This window comes from Engystomops pustulosus, chromosome 3 (genome assembly GCF_040894005.1).
Source record: "Engystomops pustulosus chromosome 3, aEngPut4.maternal, whole genome shotgun sequence".
NCBI lineage: Eukaryota > Metazoa > Chordata > Amphibia > Anura > Leptodactylidae > Engystomops > Engystomops pustulosus.
In genome coordinates, this window is record NC_092413.1 from 8,238,755 (window position 1) to 8,264,836 (window position 26,082).

Here is a 26,082-nt window from a genome sequence, read left to right on the forward strand (position 1 = left end):
ATGCTGCTTGTGTCATATTAAAGAGAAGGTTCTCATCTTTCAGATCACATTGTAGCTTTCATTGTGAGCTACAGAACCAGAGATACAGGCAGCTAAGGACATGCCTTGTTGTAGAGTTCTGTATCTCTCAGAACCATAAGCTTCATGGAATCTTACAAATGTATCTTTAATAAGACACCAGCAGCAAGTCCCTAGGTGCTATAGTACAGAAGATAGTCAACCACTAAAGTTGACTCATCTCATGTGATGTCATATTTGCCAGACTTTTTGGGAGAGATTTTTTTTTATTTTAACGGGTTTGATTTCACATAAAAGGGGAAATTTAGGACATTTCATTCCCTTCCTTAGGGCTGGTGGTTTAGTGGGGCAGAACTTTGTTGGTTCAAGGATTTATATTAGATTTATAGTCTCATAGTCTTAAATTGCACCTGGTTTGTCAGTGAGTCTCCTATTCGCTAAGATGACACCAGAAAATACACAAATTTTTGGTGAAATTTAGGCCGCGCCACTTCTTTGCGAAATGAGGCTTATATGTGGTAAGTATCAGATTTTTTTTTTTTTTTTTCTGATAAACGGATGTCCACAGGATGGCGATAACATGACCCTCTCTGAGAATATGATTAGGGGTTCCCTCAGACAGATGGACTGATCCCCATTAAACCAAAACTTGTGCCAAAAATCTCCGCTTCCATTACTGTGTTCCTGCATGTTATAGTTACCATTACCACCGCTGTGGATTCCGACTGAGGTGCGGTGGTCATTAATGGGTTAACTGCCTACGAGCGAAGCCTCATTAAACGCTTTTACATCGCAAAGCTTAAGAAAACCGCCTGTGTCAGTCATTTAATGGAATCGCAGTAAGTGAATTAAATATTGATTTTCTCACTCACCTGAGTGACACTCGGCATTGCCGGCGCGAGGGATGAGATCGGACCTGACCGGGATCTGTCTCCGCTTATGCAAATCCCGCGTAATGCTGATTTATGTGTCTGCTCAGAGTAAATGTCCGTGTTTCCTGTCATCCGTGTCACTGGCGGAGAAAGACGGGGAGAGATTCAAGGGACAAATTCACCAAATATGGTGCTCACGGCGAGCCCCGGGTATAACACAGTAACACGAGACGGGTCAGGGCACTGTAAGTGTGAGGACATTGAAGCCCTTGTGGTCATTGTGTGAATGGCCTAAAGCACCTGTCCTCAGGATGACCATCAGACTTCCAAAAGTTTGATGTAGTAGGCAGGGACCTGGACAGGGGGCGCTGGTAGATTAGTGAAGATTAATATTTGGATTTCTTAACTGCCCCTTTACCAGGGTCTATGATCAGATGTGTACTCTTCCAGGGACTGTTCTCCTAAATTGTGCTCAGACTCCCCCTTCCGCTAGGACCCTGCACCTAAACTCTGCTCAGGCTCCCCCTTCCCCCAGGACCGTGCACCTAAACTCTGCCCAGACTCCCCCTTCCCCCAGGACTGTGCACCTAAACTCTGCTCAGACTCCCCCCTCCACCCCAGGACCGTACACCTAAACTCTGCCCAGACTCCCCCCCTCCACACCAGGACTGTGCACCTAAACTCTGCTCAGACTCCCCCCTCCACCCCAGGACCGTACACCTAAACTCTGCCCAGACTCCCCCCTCCACACCAGGACCGTACACCTAAACTCTGCCCAGACTCCCCCTTCCCCCAGGACTGTGCACCTAAACTCTGCTCAGACTCCCCCCTCCACACCAGGACTGTGCACCTAAACTCTGCTCAGACTCCCCCCTCCACACCAGGACTGTGCACTTCAACTCTGCTCAGACTCCCCCCTCCACACCAGGACTGTGCACCTAAACTCTGCTCAGACTCTCCCCTCCACCCCAGGACTGTGCACCTAAACTCTGTTCAGACTCCCCCCTCCACCCCAGGACTGTGCACCTAAACTCTGCTCAGACTCCCCCCTCCACCCCAGGACTGTGCACCTAAACTCTGCTCAGACTCCCCCCTCCACCCCAGGACTGTGCACCTAAACTCTGCTCAGACTCCCCCCTCCACCCCAGGACTGTGCACCTAAACTCTGCTCAGACTCCCCCCTCCACCCCAGGACTTTGCACCTAAACTCTGCCCAGACTCCCCCCCTCCACACCAGGACTGTGCACCTAAACTCTGCTCAGACCCCCCTCCACCCCAGGACCGTGCACCTAAACTCTGCTCCGACTCCCCCTTCCCCCAGAGACATATAAATTCCACTTACATCTTGGACCGGGAATTGCTACTTAAACCCACAATTGGTGGATAGGATTTGGGAGAATTTTTTGATAATTCACCCATTTGTATTGTGTTACGGGAATGTTTGTCCTTAACCTCTTCAGTGCCATCTTTGCCTATAGACATAAAGCTTGGTGATGAAAGTACATGGAGGGCCGGAGCTTCGCTGATGGTGTGAGGTCGCGGTGCGAGCCCTGAGCCGCTGTCATCTCGTTAGTGGAGACGATGTAGAGCAGGTTCTACAGGATTTCGCATTTTAAACTTGAAGATTTAATCAGGCGAAAGTGTTTTATTTTTATCACAGATTTTCTGCCAGCTCCAAATGTCATGGGAGATGTTGTGGCTAATGAGCAGCGGACGGGTCAGGACAACCCCTCCCCCCGCGCTGACTACACGGGCCGCCCCAGGGCTTGTGTCACATGTAGCGTCTGATTGAGGAGGCCTGTACGGAAGGGATGACAGGGTCTTGTTAAAGGACCTTCCTAGCAGGAAAGAGGAGGAAAACTGCACAAGTGCATCTCTCAGACCCCATGTCTCCTCCTCACACGCGGCCACAGTGCCTCGGGGTCTCATACAGATGTGGCCACAGTGCCTCAGGGTCTCATACAGATGTGGCCACAGTGCCTAAGTGTCCCAGTACATTATCCAGTACCCATGTATTATTGTATGTCTGGGTGTGTATGTGCCATGTGTAACCCCTGCACCTCCTGCCTGCAGGCGCCCTCTGTATCAGGCAGTCATTCCTTCTGTACATCTATACTGAGGTGCTGGTGAGGTCAGCATCTACAATACTTCTGCACATAGGAGAAGGTGGCCCTCTGGTGTCTAGGAGCGACCCGTGTAGCAGCCAGCGAATCTAATGACAGTGGAAATGTCCTCTCTTTGCAGGATACTGGTGCGGCATTGAACTGGACAAACCTCATGGGAAAAACAATGGCTCCATCTCAGGAGTTCAGTATTTTACCTGCCCCCCTAAACATGGGGTGTTTGCACCTCCATCCAGAGTTCAAAGGTGAGCAGAGGCCGTTGCTGGGGGTCATTTACTATATTTACTAACGTTTCACCCCATTATTTCATTATTTCTTGGCAGGGTCTCTGGATCTTTGGATTCCTTGTCGGAGATTCCCGCAAGTAAACTGAATCATTCATTCCCAGGTAAGTGCCCTGTCTATTGCACCCTTAGGGCGATTACACACGCCTGTTGGGGGATGTTTGTACAGCCACTGTATATATATATATATGTCCCCCGTAGGCTGGCAATGGGCGCACAGCACGGTAGCGAGCGGTTCCATACCTGGGAAAAGATGGGACATGTCCCATCTTAACCCGTATTACGGCGCCGCACGCCATATATCTCTATATATCTTCCCTGTGCGCCTGCTGAGCTATGGCGCTGCGGGCACACATTCGTGTGAATTCGCCTTTACTCTGTTCCTTAAAGAAAATCTACCATTGAAATTCATCATGATAAACCAGAGACACTGGGGGTCATTTACTAAGGGCCCGATTCGCGGTTTCCCGACGTGTTACCCGAATATTTCCGATTTTCCCTGAATTGCCCCGGGATTTTGGCGCACGCGATCGGATTGTGGCGCATCGGCGCTGGCATGCACGCGACGGAAATCGGGGGGGGGGGGGGCGTGGCCGAACGAAAACCCGACGGATTCGGAAAAACCGCTGCATTTACAACAAAAAATGTGTCGCAAAAATGACACTTACCTTCACCAGTAATAGGCCGGTGAATTTCAGGGCATTACAGCGCGCCTCCGGGGAACTTCAGCGCAGCAGCGCCACCTAGTGGACGGCAGGGAACTGCCTTAGTGAATCCCGGCCGGACCCGAATCCACCGCAGAGAATGCGCCGCTGGATCGCGAACGGACCGGGTAAGTAAATCTGCCCCACTGACTCATAGATAGTAACCGTCCACAGCCAATTCACAGAAGAGCTCTGTTAACCCCTCTGGCTCGTTAGCATAATTATAAAAGTTGATTCTAGAAGGAAGGAGGCCATGGATAACACATTTAAGAAGATCATGATGCTTGGGTCTATAAGTAATGTCCCTGGTTTATCATGAGGGATTCTGATGGGAGATTTCCTAGATTGTCCCACTAATGTATCTAATCCACTATACATTGCAGTAAACTGCGCCGATCCGTTTTCTTCTGATCCGTCGGGGTCCCAGGAGACGTATCCCCCATATGCTCACTAATTTATTCAGACCCAGTGTAGAAGCCCAAAATAAATTCAGACCTCTAATGTATTCTAGTCACATTCATGACCCCAGAATTCATTTAGACCCCACACTAGACCCCTAAATTAAATCGGACACCGCAACCAAATTCACCTAAATTTGCTGAAACCCATAAATTAATTCAGGCCCCACAAAAGATCTGCAAATTCAGATCCCACCTGATTATCCTTAAAATGAGGGGCGTCCTATCAGAGTCCGGTCCTTCAGAGAGAGACAGTCTCCCTTTGTTACTGATCTCTACTAACCTTCCAACAACCCAGAATTCCATGATACATTGTATCAAAATGAGGTTACTTTTCTAAAGATTGGAAGCAATATGGCAGCCGGATCTCCTATGTTTATTGTGTCCTCCATTATTACACGGCCTGAGCTTTATCTGCAGTAATTCTTTTATATGTAGGGTTCAAAAGAAGCCTCAGCTCTACATCCACAGGGACATCACAGAAAGACCTGGACAGGAGGCACTCGTATGGCCGGTAAGACATGGAAAAATACAAACTGGAAGTGATGTCCTCACACTGCTGTGCTCTGTACTTCTCTACTCCCTCCAGTGTTAGGTATTGTCCCTGCAGATATGTGTAATCAGTCCTTTGTTAGTAGCAGCAGGACTGTGATGTATGGATTTATATTCCATGATTTTAGCTTCTCCAAGTGCTATGGGGGCGTGTCCTCACACTGCTGTTCTCTTAGCTCTCTGCATTGTGCTGCTCTGAAGTCCTAACCCTCTGCTCTGTTTTTGGCGGCTGTAGTATTAGTCCAGACTCTTGTTACATTGTTACTCAGAGCAGAGGGTGAACAGTCTCCGACATTGCAGGAGTTAAAAATGTAAATTCTGAATATTTCTTTTTTTTTTTTTTTTAACCCAAAAAGTTGCAAAAACACAATTTGTGCCTTGTGGATTCCACAATTTTTCCCAATGCATTTTCCAGCACGCAGCAAAGTGTTTTTGATTTTTATTCCCTTTAATCTTTTTGGCTGATCTTGCACTTTTTTTGCCTGGTTATCCTGGGACCTGAGAGTTACAGAAGAGTATTCAGAAATTTGGAGACTTAATTATCCACTATGAAAGCTGAGGATGATGAAGCCTCACAGGGGCCGCCTCACTACTGAAGCTGACAATTAGCTGACTCCGCATCCAATCCTCCACAATTATCCCCCAACAGTCAAATGAAATGTGAAAATAAACTAAGACATTTGAAAATGTAAATGTTTAATTTGGATGTATGTACACAGTGACTGCACCAGCAGCAGAATAGTGAGTGCAGCTCTGGAGTATAATACAGGATGTAACTCAGGATCAGTACAGGATAAGTAATGTCATGTATGCACACAGTGACTGCACCAGCAGCAGAATAGTGAGTGCAGCTCTGGAGTATAATACAGGATGTAACTCAGGATCAGTACAGGATAAGTAATGTCATGTATGCACACAGTGACTGCACCAGCAGCAGAATAGTGAGTGCAGCTCTGGAGTATAATACAGGATGTAACTCAGGATCAGTACAGGATAAGTAATGTCATGTATGTACACAGTGACTGCACCAGCAGCAGAATAGTGAGTGCAGCTCTGGGGTATAATACAGGATGTAACTCAGGATCAGTACAGGATAAGTAATGTCATCTATGTACACAGTGACTGCACCAGCAGCAGAATAGTGAGTGCAGCTCTGGAGTATAATACAGGATGTAACTCAGGATCAGTACAGGATAAGTAATGTCATGTATGTACACAGTGACTGCGCCAGCAGCAGAATAGTGAGTGCAGCTCTGGAGTATAATACAGGATGTAACTCAGGATCAGTACAGGATTAGTAATGTCATGTATGTACACAGTGACTGCACCAGCAGCAGAATAGTGAGTGCAGCTCTGGGGTATAATACAGGATGTAACTCAGGATCAGTACAGGATAAGTAATGTCATGTATGTACACAGTGACTGCACCAGCAGCAGAATAGTGAGTGCAGCTCTGGAGTATAATACAGGATGTAACTCAGGATCAGTACAGGATAAGTAATGTCATGTATGTACACAGTGACTGCACCAGCAGCAGAATAGTGAGTGCAGCTCTGGAGTATAATACAGGATGTAACTCAGGATCAGTACAGGATAAGTAATGTCATGTATGTACACAGTGACTGCACCAGCAGCAGAATAGTGAGTGCAGCTCTGGGGTATAGTACAGGATGTAACTCAGGATCAGTACAGGATAAGTAATGTCATGTATGTACACAGTGACTGCACCAGCAGCAGAATAGTTAGAGCAGCTCTGGGGTATAATACAGGATGTAACTCAGGATCAGTACAGGATAAGTAATGTCATGTATGTACACAGTGACTGCACCAGCAGCAGAATAGTGAGTGCAGCTCTGGAGTATAATACAGGATGTAAATCAGGATCAGTACAGGATAAGTAATGTCATGTATGTACACAGTGACTGCACCAGCAGCAGAATAGTGAGTGCAGCTCTGGGGTATAATACAGGATGTAACTCAGGATCAGTACAGGATAAGTAATGTCATGTATGTACACAGTGACTGCACCAGCAGCAGAATAGTGAGTGCAGCTCTGGAGTATAATACAGGATGTAACTAAGGATCAGTACAGGATAAGTAATGTCATGTATGTACACAGTGATTGCACCAGCAGCAGAATAGTGAGTGCAGCTCTGGGGTATAATACAGGATGTAACTCAGGATCAGTACAGGATAAGTAATGTCATGTATGTACACAGTGACTGCACCAGCAGCAGAATAGTGAGTGCAGCTCTGGAGTATAATACAGGATGTAACTCAGGATCAGTACAGGATAAGTAATGTCATGTATGTACACAGTGACTGCACCAGCAGCAGAATAGTGAGTGCAGCTCTGGGGTATAATACAGGATGTAACTCAGGATCAGTACAGGATAAGTAATGTCATGTATGTACACAGTGACTGCAGCAGCAGAATAGTGAGTGCAGCTCTGGAGTATAATACAGGTTGTAACTCAGGATCAGTACAGGATAAGTAATGTCATGTATGTACACAGTGACTGCACCAGCAGCAGAATAGTGAGTGCAGCTCTGGGGTATAATACAGGATGTAACTCAGGATCAGTACAGGATAAGTAATGTCATGTATGTACACAGTGACTGCACCAGCAGCAGAATAGTGAGTGCAGCTCTGGGGTATAATACAGGATGTAACTCAGGATCAGTACAGGATAAGTAATGTCATGTATGTAGACAGTGACTGCACCAGCAGCAGAATAGTGAGTGCAGCTCTGGGGTATAATACAGGATGTAACTCAGGATCAGTACAGGATAAGTAATGTCATGTATGTACACAGTGACTGCACCAGCAGCAGAATAGTGAGTGCTGCTCTGGAGTATAATACAGGATGTAACTCAGGATCAGTACAGGATAAGTAATGTCATGTATGTACACAGTGACTGCACCAGCAGCAGAATAGTGAGTGCAGCTCTGGGGTATAATACAGGATGTAACTCAGGATCAGTACACAATAAATACAGATGTCTGGCTGCAGTCTCGGCCGCTGTTTATGGGTCTCTGCTCCCTACATGTGGACGCTGCAGTTTTCCCTCCATTCTTCAGCATGTGTCAGGTTGCTGGGGGACTCTGAGGGCAGATACTTCCAAGCCTTTTTTATTGTTTTAAAGGTGAACATTCCCTTTAAATGTCTATTCCTCAGGGCCCCATATGTTTCAGCCACAGCTGCAGCGCTTATTAATAGAGGTGATCAGGAACTTTCTTTATTATAGTCTCTTTCATATGACTTCTCGCTGCCACTTGCTGCGGCGCCCCTGTCCTGCTGCTGCGGCGCCCCTGTCCTGCTGCTGCGGCACCCCTTATAGCTGGTTCATGAATAGAATTCTAGAATGACAGTGAAGACTGACACACAGCTGCAGGTGATGGAACCTCATTCCCCATAGCCCCACACACATCTTTGTATCGGACAGTTGCATTTTAAAAAGTTAGAATCTTGGAATATATATGTTTCACAGTCCTGCTGCTACTAACAACGTACACCAAGGTCTGATTACACATCTCTCAGGGACACTATGTAACATTGGCTGCACAGAGCTCAGAGCACAGCAGTGTGAGGACACAGCCCTATGTAATAATTCACCTTGTGCACTTGGAGAAGCTACAATCTGCAATTGCAACGAGTTGAAAAAGCAATTTCAGGTTGCTAAATCTTGTTTTGTAATGTTGTCTTTTTGGCTGTGATACATAATGGAGCCGCTCCTTTATTCCTAATAGCGGTTTTCCTGGTAATGGGGTCGCCTGGTTATACGAATAGCGGAGCGCGTCCTGGGCGACACATAAAAGCGCCTCTGCATCGCCATCCCGGAGCAGCGCAGAGCTGTGATCTCCACCAGCAGGAGTCACTTATAATGATCCACAGCTTCACCAGAACAATCAGTGTGAGGATGTGCCCCCCCATACCCAAAATACAGCACCGACCCCCCCACCCCATGTCAGAGGGAAACAATCACACAAATGTCTTTACTGCTGCTTACAGCGTGTGTGCTTTTATTGTTTGCTTCTTCTAGAAATTTTAACTAGCAAACAAGTTAAGGTCACTCTGATCCCAAAAATCTAAACATTTGTGACTATGTGTGTCCTCTACACAACCAGTATCTGTAATTATTATATACTTATACATAGGGGGGCAGTATTATAGTAGCTATATTCCTGTACATAGGGGGCAGTATTATAGTAGTTATATTCCTGTACATAGGAAGCAGTACTATAGTAGTTATATTCTTGTACATAGGGGGCAGTATTATAGTAGTTATATTCCTGTACATAGGGGGCAGTATTATAGTAGTTATATTCCTGTACATAGGGGGCAGTATTATAGTAGTTATATTCTTGTACATAGGGAGCAGTATTATAGTAGTTATATTCCTGTACATAGGGGGCAGTATTATAGTAGTTATATTCCTGTACATAGGGGGCAGTATTATAGTAGTTATATTCTTGTACATGGGGGGGGGGGGCAGTATTATAGTAGTTATATTCTTGTACAAAGGGGGCAGTATTATAGTAGTTATATTCCTGTACATAGGGGGCAGTATTATAGTAGTTATATTCCTGTACATAGGGGGCAGTATTATAGTAGTTATATTCTTGTACATAGGGGGCAGTATTATAGTAGTTATATACTTGTACATGGGGGGGGGCAGTATTATAGTAGTTATATTCTTGTACAAAGGGGGCAGTATTATAGTAGTTATATTCTTGTACATAGGGGGCAGTATTATAGCAGTTATATACTTGTACATGGGGGGGGGCAGTATTATAGTAGTTATATTCTTGTACAAAGGGGGCAGTATTATAGTAGTTATATTCCTGTACATAGGGGGCAGTATTATAGTAGTTATATTCCTGTACATAGGGGGCAGTATTATAGTAGTTATATTCTTGTACATAGGGAGCAGTATTATAGTAGTTATATTCTTGTACATAGGGGACAGTATTATAGTAGTTATATTCTTGTACATAGGGGGCAGTATTATAGTAGTTATATTCTTGTACATAGGGGGCAGTATTATAGTAGTTATATCCCTGTACATAGGGGGCAGTATTATAGTAGTTATATTCTTGTACATAGGGGGCAGTATTATAGTAGTTATATTCTTGTACATAGGGGGCAGTATTATAGTAGTTATATTCCTGTACATAGGGGGCAGTATTATAGTAGTTATATTCCTGTACATAGGGGGCAGTATTATAGTAGTTATATTCCTGTACATAGGGGGCAGTATTATAGTAGTTATATTCTTGTACATAGGGGGCAGTATTATAGTAGTTATATTCTTGTACATAGGGGGCAGTATTATAGTAGTTATATTCTTGTACATAGGGGGCAGTATTATAGTAGTTATATTCTTGTACATAGGGGGCAGTATTATAGTAGTTATATTCCTGTACATAGGGGGCAGTATTATAGTAGTTATATTCTTGTACATAGGGGCAGTATTATAGCAGTTATATACTTGTACATAGGGGACAGTATTATAGTAGTTATATTCCTGTACATAGGGGGCAGTATTATAGTAGTTATATTCCTGTACATAGGGGGCAGTATTATAGTAGTTATATTCTTGTACATAGGAGGCAGTATTATAGTAGTTATATTCTTGTACATAGGGGGCAGTATTATAGTAGTTATATTCCTGTACATAGGGAGCAGTATTATAGTAGTTATATTCTTGTACATAGGGGGCAGTATTATAGTAGTTATATTCTTGTACATAGGGGGCAGTATTATAGTAGTTATATTCTTGTACATAGGGGGCAGTATTATAGTAGTTATATTCTTGTACATAGGGGGCAGTATTATAGTAGTTATATTCCTGTACATAGGGGGCAGTATTATAGTAGTTATATTCTTGTACATAGGGGCAGTATTATAGCAGTTATATACTTGTACATAGGGGACAGTATTATAGTAGTTATATTCTTGTACATAGGGGACAGTATTATAGTAGTTATATTCTTGTACATAGTGGGCAGTATTATAGTAGTTATATTCCTGTACATAGGGGACAGTATTATAGTAGTTATATTCTTGTACATAGGGGGCAGTATTATAGTAGTTATATTCTTGTACATAGGGGACAGTATTATAGTAGTTATATTCTTGTACATAGGGGGCAGTATTATAGTAGTTATATTCTTGTACATAGGGGGCAGTATTATAGTAGTTATATTCCTATACATAGGGGGCAGTATTATAGTAGTTATATACCTGTACATAGGGGGCAGTATTATAGTAGTTATATTCCTGTACATAGGGGGCAGTATTATAGTAGGTATATTCTTGTACATAGGGGCAGTATTATAGTAGTTATATTCTTGTACATAGGAGGCAGTATTATAGTAGTTATATTCTTGTACATAGGGGGCAGTATTATAGTAGTTATATTCCTGTACATAGGGGGCAGTATTATAGTAGTTATATTCCTGTACATAGGGGGCAGTATTATAGTAGATATATTCCTGTACATAGGGGGCAGTATTATAGTAGTTATATTCCTGTACATATGGGGCTGTATTATAGTAGTTATATTCTTGTACATAGGGGGCAGTATTATAGTAGTTATATTCCTGTACATAGGGGGCAGTATTATAGTAGTTATATTATTGTACATAGGGGGCAGTATTATAGTAGTTATATTATTGTACATAGGGGGCAGTATTATAGTAGTTATATTCTTGTACATAGGGGGCAGTATTATAGTAGTTATATTCCTGTACATATTGGGCAGTATTATAGTAGTTATATTCCTGTACATAGGGGGCAGTATTATAGTAGTTATATCCCTGTACATAGGGGGCAGTATTATAGTAGTTATATTCCTGTACATAGGGGGCAGTATTATAGTAGTTATATTCTTGTACATAGGGGGCAGTATTATAGTAGTTATATTCTTGTACATAGGGGGCAGTATTATAGTAGTCATATTCCTGTACATAGGGGGCAGTATTATAGTAGATATATTCCTGTACATAGGGGGCAGTATTATAGTAGTTATATTCCTGTACATAGGGGGCAGTATTATAGTAGATATATTCCTGTACATAGGGGGCAGTATTATAGTAGTTATATTCCTGTACATAGGGGGCAGTATTATAGTAGTTATATTCTTGTACATAGGGGGCAGTATTATAGTAGTTATATTCCTGTACATAGGGGGCAGTATTATAGTAGTCATATTCCTGTACATAGGGGGCAGTATTATAGTAGATATATTCCTGTACATAGGGGGCAGTATTATAGTAGTTATATTCTTGTACATAGGGGGCAGTATTATAGTAGTTATATTCCTGTACATAGGAGGCAGTATTATAGTAATTATATTCCTGTACATAGGGGGCAGTATTATAGTAATTATTTTCTTGTACATAGGGGGCAGTATTATAGTAGTTATATTCTTGTACATAGGGGCAGTATTATAGTAGTTATATTCCTGTACATAGGGGGCAGTATTATAGTAGTTATATTCTTGTACATAGGGGGCAGTATTATAGTAGTTATATTCTTGTACATAGGGGCAGTATTATAGTAGTTATATTCTTGTACATAGGGGGCAGTATTATAGTAGTTATATTCTTGTACATAGGGGGCAGTATTATAGTAGTTATATTCATGTACATAGGAGGCAGTATTATAGTAGTTAGATTCCTGTACATAGGGGGCAGTATTATAGTAGTTATATTCTTGTACATAGGGGGCAGTATTATAGTAGTTATATTATAGTACATAGGGGGCAGTATTATAGTAGTTATATTCCTGTACATAGGAGGCAGTATTATAGTAGTTAGATTCCTGTACATAGGGGGCAGTATTATAGTAGTTATATTCCTGTACATAGGGGGCAGTATTATAGTAGTTATATTCTTGTACATAGGGGGCAGTATTATAGTAGTTATATTCTTGTACATAGGGGGCAGTATTATAGTAGTTATAGTCTTGTACATAGGGGGCAGTATTATAGTAGTTATATTCTAGTACATAGGGGGCAGTATTATAGTAGTTATATTCCTGTACATAGGAGGCAGTATTATAGTAGTTATATTCCTGTACATAGGGGGCAGTATTATAGTAGTTATATTCCTGTACATAGGGGGCAGTATTATAGTAGTTATATTCCTGTACATAGGGGGCAGTATTATAGTAGTTATATTCTTGTACATAGGGGGCAGTATTATAGTAGTTATAGTCTTGTACATAGGGGGCAGTATTATAGTAGTTATATTCTTGTACATAGGGGGCAGTATTATAGTAGTTATAGTCTTGTACATAGGGGGCAGTATTATAGTAGTTATATTCTTGTACATAGGGGGCAGTATTATAGTAGTTATATTCCTGTACATAGGGGGCAGTATTTATAGTAGTTATATACCTGTACATAGGGGGCAGTATTATAGTAGTTATATTCTTGTACATAGGGGGCAGTATTATAGTAGTTATATTCCTGTACATAGGGGGCAGTATTTATAGTAGTTATATACCTGTACATAGGGGGCAGTATTATAGTAGTTATATTCCTGTACATAGGGGGCAGTATTATAGTAGTTATATTCCTGTACATAGGGGGTAGTATTATAGTAGTTATATTCCTGTACATAGGGGGCAGTATTATAGTAGTTATATTCTTGTACATAGGGGTCAGTATTATAGTAGTTATATTCTTGTACATAGGGGGTAGTATTATAGTAGTTATATTCCTGTACATAGGGGGCAGTATTATAGTAGTTATATTCCTGTACATAGGGGGCAGTATTATAGTAGTTATATTCCTGTACATAGGGGGTAGTATTATAGTAGTTATATTCCTGTACATAGGGGCAGTATTATAGTAGTTATATTCTTGTACATAGGAGGCAGTATTATAGTAGTTATATTCTTGTACATAGGGGGCAGTATTATAGTAGTTATATTCCTGTACATAGGAGGCAGTATTATAGTAGTTATATTCTTGTACATAGGGGGCAGTATTATAGTAGTTATATTCTTGTACATAGGGGGCAGTATTATAGTAGTTATATTCTTGTACATAGGGGCAGTATTATAGTAGTTATATTCCTGTACATAGGAGGCAGTATTATAGTAGTTATATTCCTGTACATAGGGGGCAGTATTATAGTAGTTATATTCTTGTACATAGGGGCAGTATTATAGTAGTTATATTCTTGTACATAGGGGGCAGTATTATAGTAGTTATATTCCTGTACATAGGAGGCAGTATTATAGTAGTTAGATTCCTGTACATACTGACATTATTCCCTGTCCTTTCTTCCTCTCTTCTGTACAGACATAAGAAGCCGGTTTTGCGCCGCAGTTGGAGCAGCACCAGTTCCACCAGCACCACTGATGGGGGGGTAAAGTTACACAAAGGCTCCCAGGTCCTGCTGACCAGCTCCAATGAGATTGCAGTTATTCGGTACATCGGTCCCACAGACTTCGCCCCGGGTGTGTGGTTAGGACTTGAGCTCCGCGCTGCCAAAGGAAAGAATGATGGGTCGGTCGGTGACAAGAGATATTTCCACTGCAAGCAGAACCACGGGATCCTGGTCAGACCGGGCCGGGTCACCTACAGGGGCATCAACGGGTCCAAACTTGTGGATGAGATCTGCTGACCCTACATTCACCGGAATGGACTTTGTGGGATTTCTGGGCTTCATCTGAATGTCTTTGTCTTTCTTGTTTGTGTCGTCATGTTTGATTCCTGCTTTTTATCCCTTTTTTTTGTGTGTTTTTTTTTTGTTTCTTAAAGGGTATGTAACTATAATGAAGAATCCCTCATGTCCTGCTCCTGGTGAGACCTCACCCATTGCTGCCAGACCCCTCACCACATACAACCCATTTATTAGGGCTGTGTAATGCGGTGTAATACTTCCTTTCTCCTGTGGAGGCACTGCAGGGAAATGAAACGCTTCTAGCTTACCCAATAGATTTACATTTGATCGGCCGAGGTACAGCAGGAGCGACTCTCTCTGATCCCTTGTCATAATCTATACTTGTCTAAAGCTGAGACTCCCTTCAATGTTTCCGGAGCTGCACTCGGAGGATTACTAATTTTAAACTCTTTTGCTTCATGTGTGAATCCTCCAGGATTTCTTTCCCCGCCTCAATAGGTACAGTAATAGGTTTAAATTTTAGATTCTGTCTTCCTGCGGCCACCACTAGGGGGATCTTAGGAGCATCCAGTATACAGATTATACATGGAATACAATGTTATCACTGAATTAAAGAGGTGGTCCAACTCTGGTAGTGGTGGCTGTATGTACAGTATGTAGTAATCTCCTGAGCTCCCCCTAGTGGTGGCTGTATGTACAGTATGTAGTAATCTCCTGAGCTCCCCCTAGTGGTGGCTGTATATACAGTATGTAGTAATCTCCTGAGCTCCCCCTAGTGGTGTCTATATATACAGTATGTAGTAATCTCCTGAGCTCCTCCTAGTGGTGGCTGTATATACAGTATGTAGTAATCTCCTGAGCTCCCCCTAGTGGTGGTGTATATACAGTATGTAGTAATCTCCTGAGCTCCCCCTAGTGGTGGCTGTATGTACAGTATGTAGTAATCTCCTGAGCTCCCCCTAGTGGTGGCTGTGTATACAGTATGTAGTAATCTCCTGTGCTCCCCCTATTGGTGGCTGTATATACAGTATGTAGGAATCTCCTGAGCTCTCTCTAGTGGTGGCTGTATATATAAAATGTAACAATCTCCTGAGTTCCTCCTAGTGGTGGCTGTATATACAGTATGTAGTAATCTCCTGAGCTCTCTCTAGTGGTGGCTGTATATACAGTATGTAGTAATCTCCTGAGCTCCTCCTAGTGGTGGCTGTATATACAGTATGTAGTAATATCCTGAGCTCCTCCTAGTGGTGGCTGTATATACAGTATGTAGTAATATCCTGAGCTCCTCCTAGTGGTGGCTGTATATACAGTATGTAGTAATCTCCTGTGCTCCCCCTATTGGTGGCTGTATATACAGTATGTAGGAATCTCCTGAGCTCCCCCTAGTGGTGGCTGTATATATAATATGTAACAATCTCCTGAGCTCCTCCTAGTGGTGGTTGTATATACAGTATGTAGTAATCTCCTGTGCTCCCCCTATTGGTGGCTGTATATACAGTATGTAGGAATCTCCTGAGCTCCCCCTAGTGGTGGCTGTATATATAATATGTAACAATCTCCTGAGCTCCTCCTAGTGGTGGCTGTATATACGGTATGTAGTAATCTCCTGAGCTCCCCCTAGTGGTGGTGTATATACAGTATGTAGTTATCTCCTGAGCTCCCCCTAGTGGTGGCTGTATATACAGTATGTAGTAATCTCCTGAGCTCCCCCTAGTGGTGGGTGTATATACAGTATGTAGTAATCTCCTGAGCTCCTCCTAGTGGTGGCTGTATATACAGTATGTAGTAATCTCCTGAGCTCCTCCTAGTGGTGGCTGTATATACAGTATGTAGTAATCTCCGGAGCTCCCCCTAGTGGTAGCTGTGTATATACAGTATGTAGTGATCTCCTGAGCTCCCCCTATTGGTGGCTGTATATACAGTATGTAGGAATCTCCTGTGCTCCCCCTATTGGTGGCTGTATATACAGTATGTAGGAATCTCCTGAGCTCCCCCTAGTGGTGGCTGTATATATAATATGTAACAATCTCCTGAGCTCCCCCCTAGTGGTGGCTGTATATATAATATGTAACAATCTCCTGAGCTCCTCCTAGTGGTGGTGTATATATGGTATGTAGTAATCTCCTGAGCTCCCCCTAGTGGTGGCTGTATATATAATATGTAACAATCTCCTGAGCTCCCCCTAGTGGTGGCTGTATATACTGTATGTAGTAATCTGAGCTCCCCCTAGTGGTGGCTGTATATACAGTATGTAACAATCTCCTGAGCTCCCCCTAGTGGTGGCTGTATATACAGTATGTTACAATCTCCTGAGCTCCCCCTAGTGGTGGCTGTATATACAGTATGTAACAATCTCCTGAGCTCCCCCTAGTGGTGGCTGTATATATAATATGTAACAATCTCCTGAGCTCCCCCTAGTGGTGGCTGTATATACTGTATGTAGTAATCTGAGCTCCCCCTAGTGGTGGCTGTATATACAGTATGTAACAATCTCCTGAGCTCCCCCTAGTGGTGGCTGTATATATAATATGTAACAATCTCCTGAGCTCCCCCTAGTGGTGGTGTATATACAGTATGTAGTAATCTCCTGAGCTCCCCCTAGTGGTGGCTGTATATACAGTATGTAGTAATCTCCTGAGCTCCTCCTAGTGGTGGTGTATATACAGTATGTGGTAATCTCCTGAGCTCCCCCTAGTGGTGGCTGTATATACAGTGTGTAGTAATCTCCTGAGCTCCTCCTAGTGGTGGTGTATATACAGTATGTGGTAATCTCCTGAGCTCCCCCTAGTGGTGGCTGTATATACAGTATGTAGTAATCTCCTGAGCTCCCCCTAGTGGTGGCTGTATATACAGTATGTAGTAATCTCCTGAGCTCCCCTTAGTGGTGGCTGTATATACAGTATGTAGTAATCTCCTGAGCTCCCCCTAGTGGTGGCTGTATATACAGTATGTAGTAATCTCCTGAGCTCCCCCTAGTGGTGGCTGTATATACAGTATGTAGTAATCTCCTGAGCTCCCCCTAGTGCTGGCTGTATATATAATATGTATCAATCTCCTGAGCTCCCCCTAGTGGTGGCTGTATATACAGTATATAGTAATCTCCTGAGCTCCTCCTAGTGGTGGTGTATATACAGTATGTAGTAATCTCCTGAGCTCCCCCTAGTGGTGGCTGTATATATAATATGTAACAATCTCCTGAGCTCCCCCTAGTGGTGGCTGTATATACAGTATGTAGTAATCTCCTGAGCTCCCCCTAGTGGTGGCTGTATATACAGTATGTAGTAATCTCCTGAGCTCCCCCTAGTGGTGGTTGTATATACAGTATGTAGTAATCTCCTGAGCTCCCCCTAGTGGTGGCTGTATATATAATATGTAACAATCTCCTGAGCTCCCCCTACTGGTGGCTGTATATACAGTATGTAGTAATCTCCTGAGCTCCCCCTAGTGGTGGCTGCAGGAAGACAGAATGTTATAGATTATTTCTGTGTCTGGGAGGGGATTTTCTCTTCCTATACGGTAACAATCCTGGATGATACAATGTAGTCTCTTTATGACGTGAGGGGCGTTTTTACTTCTAGATCACATCCCTTACAACCTACTGAGTGTTTCATTGTACTTTTTGTATTACTGCTTTCTTAGGTAATAAGGAGCAGAACCCTTGAGTATTTATATGCCCTTATAGCGGTGCGGTACATGGGAGCGAGCACTCAGCTGAGCAGAAGCACTTTTAATGTGAATGCACTATTCTTATAATCATTAAAGGGAAACCATCAGCAGGTGCGACCGTGCAGACTGCAGCCAGTGTTATGTATTGTCCCTGGAGAGATGTGTAATCAGACCTCACACTGCTGTGCTCTGTGCTCTCTGCAGCCAGTGTTATGTATTGTCCCTGGAGAGATGTGTAATCAGACCTTTGTGTGTGTTGTTAGTAGCAGCAGGACTGTGATATATGGATTTATATATCCCACGATTGTACTGAGGATGCGTCCTCACACTGCTGTGCTCTGTGCTCTCTGCAGCTAGTGTTGGGTATTATCCCTGCAGATATGTGTAATCAGACCTTTGTGTATGTTAGTAGCAGCAGGACTGTGATAAATGGTTTTATATACCAAGATTGAAGCATCTCCATGTGCACTGGGGCTTGTACTCACACTGCTGTGCTCATGGTTCGTCTTCTTTCACTGAGTAACTGCTATTGTATGTAGCCATAAGCTTAGAGTACAGTAGAGGTTCTCTTCAGCACTACAATACACAGAGCACAGCAGTGTGAGGACACACCGCCAGTACAATCCTGTAATGTAAATCCACATATCACAGTCCTGCTGCTACTAACCACCTACACAGAGGTCTGATTACTCATCCATCTAGTACATCACACTGGCTGCAGTCTGTATGGTCACACCTGCCGACAGGTTCAATATACGTGTAATTTTTTTCTGGTTTTTATCTTCTTGTTTTTTTTTGTTTTTTTTTATAAAATCTTGCTGCAGCTTTTTGGTGTGCGCTTTGTAGAGTTAACAAAGAGTTAATATTTTACGGCTTTAAAATTATTTGTCGTTTGCAATTTCTTGTGGTCTTCTAAAACATTTTTTCTAGAAACGGCGCCACCCCAGTGTTCAGGTTGTTTGTGGTACTGCAGTTCCATGTCTCTTCAGTATTGTAGAGCTGCAGTACAATGTACAGCCTGTGAATAGGGGCGGCGCTGTTTGTGGAAGAAAGCCGCGCTCAATGACAATACTCACATCCCCTTTAATGCTCCTCCTCCATATTTGTCGGGGACTGTTAGGATTCTCTGTATATTTTCTATTTTGTAACGTTATTTTATGTAAAATGTAACAATCTAAATACAATATGTCATCTCATGCTCTACTCCAGTCACATCCAGAGCTGCAGTCAATATGGTAACATCTGGTAATCACAATGTTTCTGCACTGACAGACCGGATCAGAACAGACCAGGATCCAGTGAGAGTGAGTGGCTGGTAACATGTAACATGCTGCCATTAGAATTTCATGCAGCTTTGGATGTGACTGGAGTAAAATAGTGAAGAATTTTTTTTTGTATAAGAGCGGTTTTGCAATCACAAGTCCACAAGGACCTAGCGGCGGCGTGTGATTGGTAAGTGCAGTCCTTCTGTCAAGGGGACTGCGGAACTTCTTGCGTTACATCTCATCAAGCGATTTCCGGTATCGGACTGATTGCAGGCGCCATTTTTCCAGTATTTTTGATTGTGGGAGCCGAGATCTGTCACGGAAAAAAATTGTAAGAAATAATGCAAATAATTTTATATAGAAATGGGAGATGTTTGTCATATCGGATGTTCTTTAAAGGTTAGGGTCCAGCTTTCCCAGACTCCTGATAGTCAGCCATACTGAGGCAGGGGGTTTATAGATTATAGCTCAGCACCCCTGCTGTACAAGACTAGTGATGGTTTATACGATAAGCCCTGTGTGGGTAGTAATAGTGGTTATATTAGTTATCACCAAGCTTTCCCATGCTCCTGATAGGCAGCCATACTGAGCCCGGGTGGTGTATAGCTTATAGTGTGGCACCCCTGCTGTACGAGATTATTGATGTGTCATACTACAAGCCCTGTGTGAGCAGTAATGGTGGTCAAAACCCAGCTTTCCCATGCTGCTGATAAGCAGCCATACTGAGCTCGGTTGGTGTATAGCTTATAGCATGGCACCCCTGCTGTATGAGGCTATTCATGTGTCATACGACAAGCCCTGCGTGACCAGTAATGGTGGTTATATTAGTCATCACCAAGCTTTCCCATGCTCCTGATAGGCAGCCATACTGACACAGGGGATTTATAGCTTATAGCTCGGTACCTCTAATGATCTAGACTATTGAAGTGCTGCATGAGAAGTAATGGTGGTCGTATTGGTCATCACTCAGCTTCCCCATGCTCCTGATAGGCATCCGTACTAAGAAAGGTGATATATCGCTTACAGCTCTTCACCTCTGATGATCAAGACTATTGAAGTGCTGCATGACCACCCTTGTTGGAGCAGTTATGGTGGTCATATTGGTCATCACCCAGCTTTCCCTGACTGTTTTAAGGCAGCTATACTGAAGCAGGTGATCTATGTATGCTAGCCACCTCTACTGATAAGAGCTGGGTTCGGATATCTCCGAGCTGTATCCGTGGCCATGTCAGTCTTCACCCAGCTTTCTAAGACTCCTGTTAGGCAGCCATAAGCCAAAGGATGTATAGATAGGCTCCTCTGTTATTGAAGACTACTGAACAACAAGGTGATAAGACCTGTAGGAGTGGTATTGGGGGCCATATTGGTCCTCACCCAGCTTTCCACACTCCCGATAAGGCGTCCATTCAGGGGTGTGGGGGGTGTATAGCGTCGTACGGTCAGGCTTATCTGTTGTTGAAAGGTGTCTGGCTGAGGCCATGGGTTCAGTAATGGGGGCCATATTGGTCACCACCCAGCTTTCCCACATACTTAATTCAATATGTATTATCAGAGTTGCAGACGCCAAGGAATCTGTATCCTTACATTCACTTTAACTCCATCATTTGTCACTCCCGACCCAAAGGGGAAACAATTCTTGTCTGAAGTCGATAAAACCTTTTCTCACCACGTCTTAAAATAGATTTCGCATCCTCCCGATGCTCATCCGGGAACTTGTGATGTCTAGTTGTAGACTCCAGCGTCGGCAATCGCTGCTCGGGTGTTGCTCTACTTTACAAATAAAGTTGTAATGGAAAAAAAAAACTTTTTTTAAAGTTCATTAAACAATTTTAGGCTTGTGCTCTAGTCACATCCAAAGCAGCTCTCAAAAAGTTGCAGATTCGTACTTGACCTGGAATGGCAAAACCATGGCTGCTTTTCTTCCTATGAAATGGGAGGTGTAGATCTCATGTGATGCAGTAATGAAGTGTGAACAGAGCCCGGGAAAGGGTTAAAAATTCTGTATGTCTAAGTTTTGGGTGTTTTTCTTATGTTTTTATTCTAGGGTATGGCCGTCTTTGCACTTTTGTATCACTATAATAAAGCTACTTTGCAAATACTATCGAGTATAAAGTTTCCCGTTTTGTGTATACAGCTCCCTTACCGACCGAGGTATCTCCATGGTTAGAGACTACAAACAAATCCTGCAGTGCTGGACCTATGGAGGGCGCTATGCGTTGTATCTTTGTAGTCTGTAACCATGGGGGAGAGCTGTGTACGCAAAGCGGGAAAATTTGTCTCATTGTTTTTGTTATAATAAAGTTGCATTAAGGGAATAAAAGGTGATTCTTGGAGTATCCATCCCCTTTAAAGAGGATCATTTGGGTTTGTTTCACTGACTTCTGAATGTGACAGAATGTTCTTTTTGCAATTTTGTATCTTTGTAATTAATCTTTAAATAAAATCCTACGCGACTTTCTTGTGGTGCCATTGGGGAAGGCGGGAGGTGCCAAGGCTGCTTCATTGCTGGATTGGAGGATAGGAAACCACACCCCTTAAAGGGAGCCTGTAACCCTCGCTAAATAAGCATTACTAATATACAGCAGTACAACTATCCCTATATTGTAATTCCCCATGCTTGAAAAGTTCCATTGTCTGTTCCTAAAGTGGAATCCCCATCTATGCATAGTCATGTTCTTCTAGCCCCGCCTCCTGATTGACGAGGGGCATGCTCTCTCTTTAGCTTAGCTAACTCGGCCCTGCTACATCAGTCCTCCCTCAGAAATGAGAAAGAAGCTGGCTTTGTGACTTTGCTGAAGAGAATTCCTCAGGGAGGGGGAAAAGAAAGCAGCTCGCTCATCCCCCCTCAGGAATTCTCTAATGCAAGTATGTCTCATTCCTGAGGGAGGAATGATGTAGCAGAGCCGAGTTGGCTCAGTTAAAGAGAAAGTTCGCCCCTTATTAATCAGCGAGCTGGAAGAACATGTATATGCCTAGATGGGGAGTCTTCTTCCCGAACAGACGATGGAACTTTACAGGCATGGGGAGGAACAATATAGGGATAGTTGTACTGCTGTATAATAGCAGATTTCGAAGATATGTTTAGTTAGTGTGGTTTATTTTAACTGGCATTTTCCCTTTAAGTTTAGCCACGCCTCTCACAGGGCAGGGGGTGGAGCTCTGATAACTAGACACAACAAAGTGAAGCTGGAGTCACTAACCTGAGAGGAGTCTCAATGGACCTGGAGAAAATGGTGTTACTTAATAACATCCAGGTGAGCTCCATCTGTTGCAGCTGCTTGTGTGGGGTTTAGAGTATTGTGAAGTGCAGGAGTCTATAAGTTACTGTACAAGTGGAAAAAGTAAAGAGTTCAATGTATTGTGAATAGCAAATGTTACTCCATACCAGACTGGTTCAAAATGTATATGCGAAGATTGATTCTACATATACTGCAGTCACATCCAGAGCTGCATTCAAACTTCTGCTGGTTTTTCGGTAACTAGTGTGCAAAGACTGTGTATAGACTGCAGACATAGGCTTAAAACCAGCAGTCGATGCAGCTTTGGATGTGAGTATAGCAGTTTACTTTAAAAATTGCAAAAGTGACCTAGAAGTTGTGTTGGTGTGTGTTAGACTCTTCTTGAGTCCATTTAATATATTCCCGGCCTCACTTTCTTCCGTCACCACACAGAAAGCTGACATCCCGTCCTGTCTGCGGCTCGGAGCGTCCCACGAGTGAGAAGGTCAAGCAGATCAGTCTGGATCTTTAATGCAGCGGCAAAGTGTTTACTAATTTCAAGCAAATTTGTTGTCCCAGGTCCAGGGAATATTAAGGTAATTTATATTGCGGATCAGCGTTAAAGGGAATTTTAAATGATTCTAATTATCTCTAAATTAAAGGGGATGTTTAGTATGACTCTGCAGCCCGTCCAAGGATAGAGGGGAGGAGGATCAGACTACGCCTAGGGTTTGATTGTAGTCTGTGGTCATGGAGACACATGAGACTCTACAGTAAATGTATTTTAGCCTTTTTTGTCTGTTGAGGTACTTAACCCCTTAAAGACCAGGCCCTTGAGCCCATGAGCCTTCTCTGTTCATCCACTCTCGACCTGCGCCACACTTTGACTGCGCATGTCAAAAAGGAGTTGAAGGGAACCGATAAAATAACCCACAATAACTAAACATATCTTTGAAAACTGTAGTATAACTATCCCTATATTGTTCCTCCCCATGCCTGTAAAGTTCCACAGTCATGTTCTTCATGCTCTGTCACGCCTCCAGCTTCCTGATTGACCACGAATACGAGAGGCGCTGGCTGTGTGTGACTTGCTGTAGAGAAATTGGCTCCTTCAATACACCCATCATCAGGAATTTTCTTCGGCGAGTCACACAGCCAGTGTCTGTCTCATTCCTGAGCAAGCCCGGCCGAGCTGGAAGGACATGATTATGCCAGACACAGCTCAGAGGAGAGACGACGATCAGATCACATGGGGTCATTTGCATAGATGGGGAGTCAACTTTACAAACGGATTATGGAACTTTTCAGGCATGTGGATGAACAATATAGGGATAGTTGTACAGCAGTTTTAATAGAGATGTTTAGTTAGTGTGGGTTAGTTTGAGACAGGTACCCTTTTTAATAAGTGATTTAGAAAAATCTTAAAGGGGTTCTTAAAGGGGTTGTCTGGTGCCCTGGCTAATGACCTCTACTTAGAATAGATTATTGTCACCATATGAGAGGGGGTTTGACACCTCAACCACACACCCACCACCTGCTCCAGGCTGATAAGTTTGAGATTGCAGACCCTTCCATTAGTAATACATCCAGGGTAGGGTTGTAATCTGTAGTTATTATGATATGTGCAGCTGTTGCATTTCTTAAAGGGGATGTCTTGTCCTTTGGGTATAGCTGAGTCCTATGACCTATGCACTGGAGAGGATATTAATTTCAGATTGATAGGGGTCTGGAATAGCTGGTCAGTGTGGGTTCCGGGTGCCAGACGCAGGGATAGAGGCTTCCGTTTACTGTATAGTGGCCAAGTAGGGGTACTGCAGCTCTGCTCCTGTTCATTTAAATCAGATCACTGACACATTGGAAGCCGCCCCGAGCAGCTGATTAGTGTGGGTTATCAGACCGTCTCGTAGTGTTTGCAGATCGCTCCTCCAAAGCCATTGGGTAAAGGTAGGATGCCGGATTTCCTAGGAATTGCAAACTATGGGGCGCTGTTAAATACAGCAATAATCCCCCAAACACCACAAGTATGGGGAAATTTTACATTCCAGTTGTTTCTTATATCTTATTGGCTGATCAGGATCTAATTCAAGCTCCAGTGGTTGTTACAGACAGTTTTGGTCTCCAGGACTACAGACTACAAACAAACCCTAGGTACTGGGTCAGCACCCCCACCCCTAAAAAACTGATTACCTATCCCGTTGAAAGAATCAAAAACTGACAAACCCAACTACATCCACTGTGCGGTCTCCTATATGTGTTCTCATGACAACAGACTACAAGCATACATTGCTTGTAGTCTGATCCTCCTCCCCCTCTCTTTGCCATGACACATGGGGGATACAAGTGCAGATACAATTAGACAACGATGATACAATGAAACACAACGCCAGATACATTGTGAGTGTAGAGCAATTTATTGAACTCCATGCGCAGACATGTAACACGCCAATACAATACAAATACAGGAATGGATACAAAATACATATAGAATGCTACAGTCCTATATATAATACTGTACATAGATTCCATGTCACTATATATTAGTATCCCTGATGTGGCAGCCCCAGAAAGAGAATGTTGCATAAACCGCTCTATAGTAATCTCCTGTACACCATGAGGTGGGGGAGGGGGGAGTCTGGGGGTGACTGTCACCATGATTACCTATGGAGGAAGGGAAGAATGTGGAAAAATATATATGTGGTAGACTGTATATTACATGGAAGATATGAAAAGGTCATCTGACAGGTTATATATATATATATATATAATGAATCTACATAAAAGGTGATTGACTTTGTATATATTATACTAATCATCCTGTATTATACTCCAGAGCTGCCCTCACTATACTGCTGCTGGTGCAGTCACTGTGTACATACATGACATTACTTATCCTGTACTGATCCTGAGTTACATCCTGTATTATACTCCAGAGCTGCCCTCACTATACTGCTGCTGGTGCAGTCACTGTGTACATACATGACATTACTTATCCTGTACTGATCCTGAGTTACATCCTGTATTATACCCCAGAGCTGCACTCACTATTCTGCTGCTGGTGCAGTCACTGTGTACATACATGACATTACTTATCCTGTACTGATCCTGAGTTACATCCTGTATTATACCCCAGAGCTGCACTCACTATTCTGCTGCTGGTGCAGTCACTGTGTACATACATGACATTACTTATCCTGTACTGATCCTGAGTTACATCCTGTATTATACCCCAGAGCTGCACTCACTATTCTGCTGCTGGTGCAGTCACTGTGTACATACATG

The 26,082-nt window shown here is 43.1% G+C and overlaps 1 protein-coding gene across 3 annotated transcripts in view; it reads left to right on the plus strand.

The window, feature by feature from the left end:
- CLIP4 (CAP-Gly domain containing linker protein family member 4) overlaps positions 1 to 22,042 on the plus strand; it is a 90,108-nt gene extending 68,066 nt beyond the window's left edge. For all 3 annotated transcript variants that reach the window (XM_072139969.1, XM_072139968.1, XM_072139970.1), the window contains 4 exons: positions 3,135 to 3,258; positions 3,337 to 3,401; positions 4,898 to 4,973; positions 14,330 to 22,042. In XM_072139969.1, coding sequence (XP_071996070.1) covers positions 3,135 to 3,258; positions 3,337 to 3,401; positions 4,898 to 4,973; positions 14,330 to 14,654 — 590 coding nt within the window. In that variant the 3' untranslated portion in view covers positions 14,655 to 22,042. The remainder of the gene's footprint in view (positions 1 to 3,134; positions 3,259 to 3,336; positions 3,402 to 4,897; positions 4,974 to 14,329) is intronic.
- Positions 22,043 to 26,082: the final 4,040 nt, after the last annotated feature.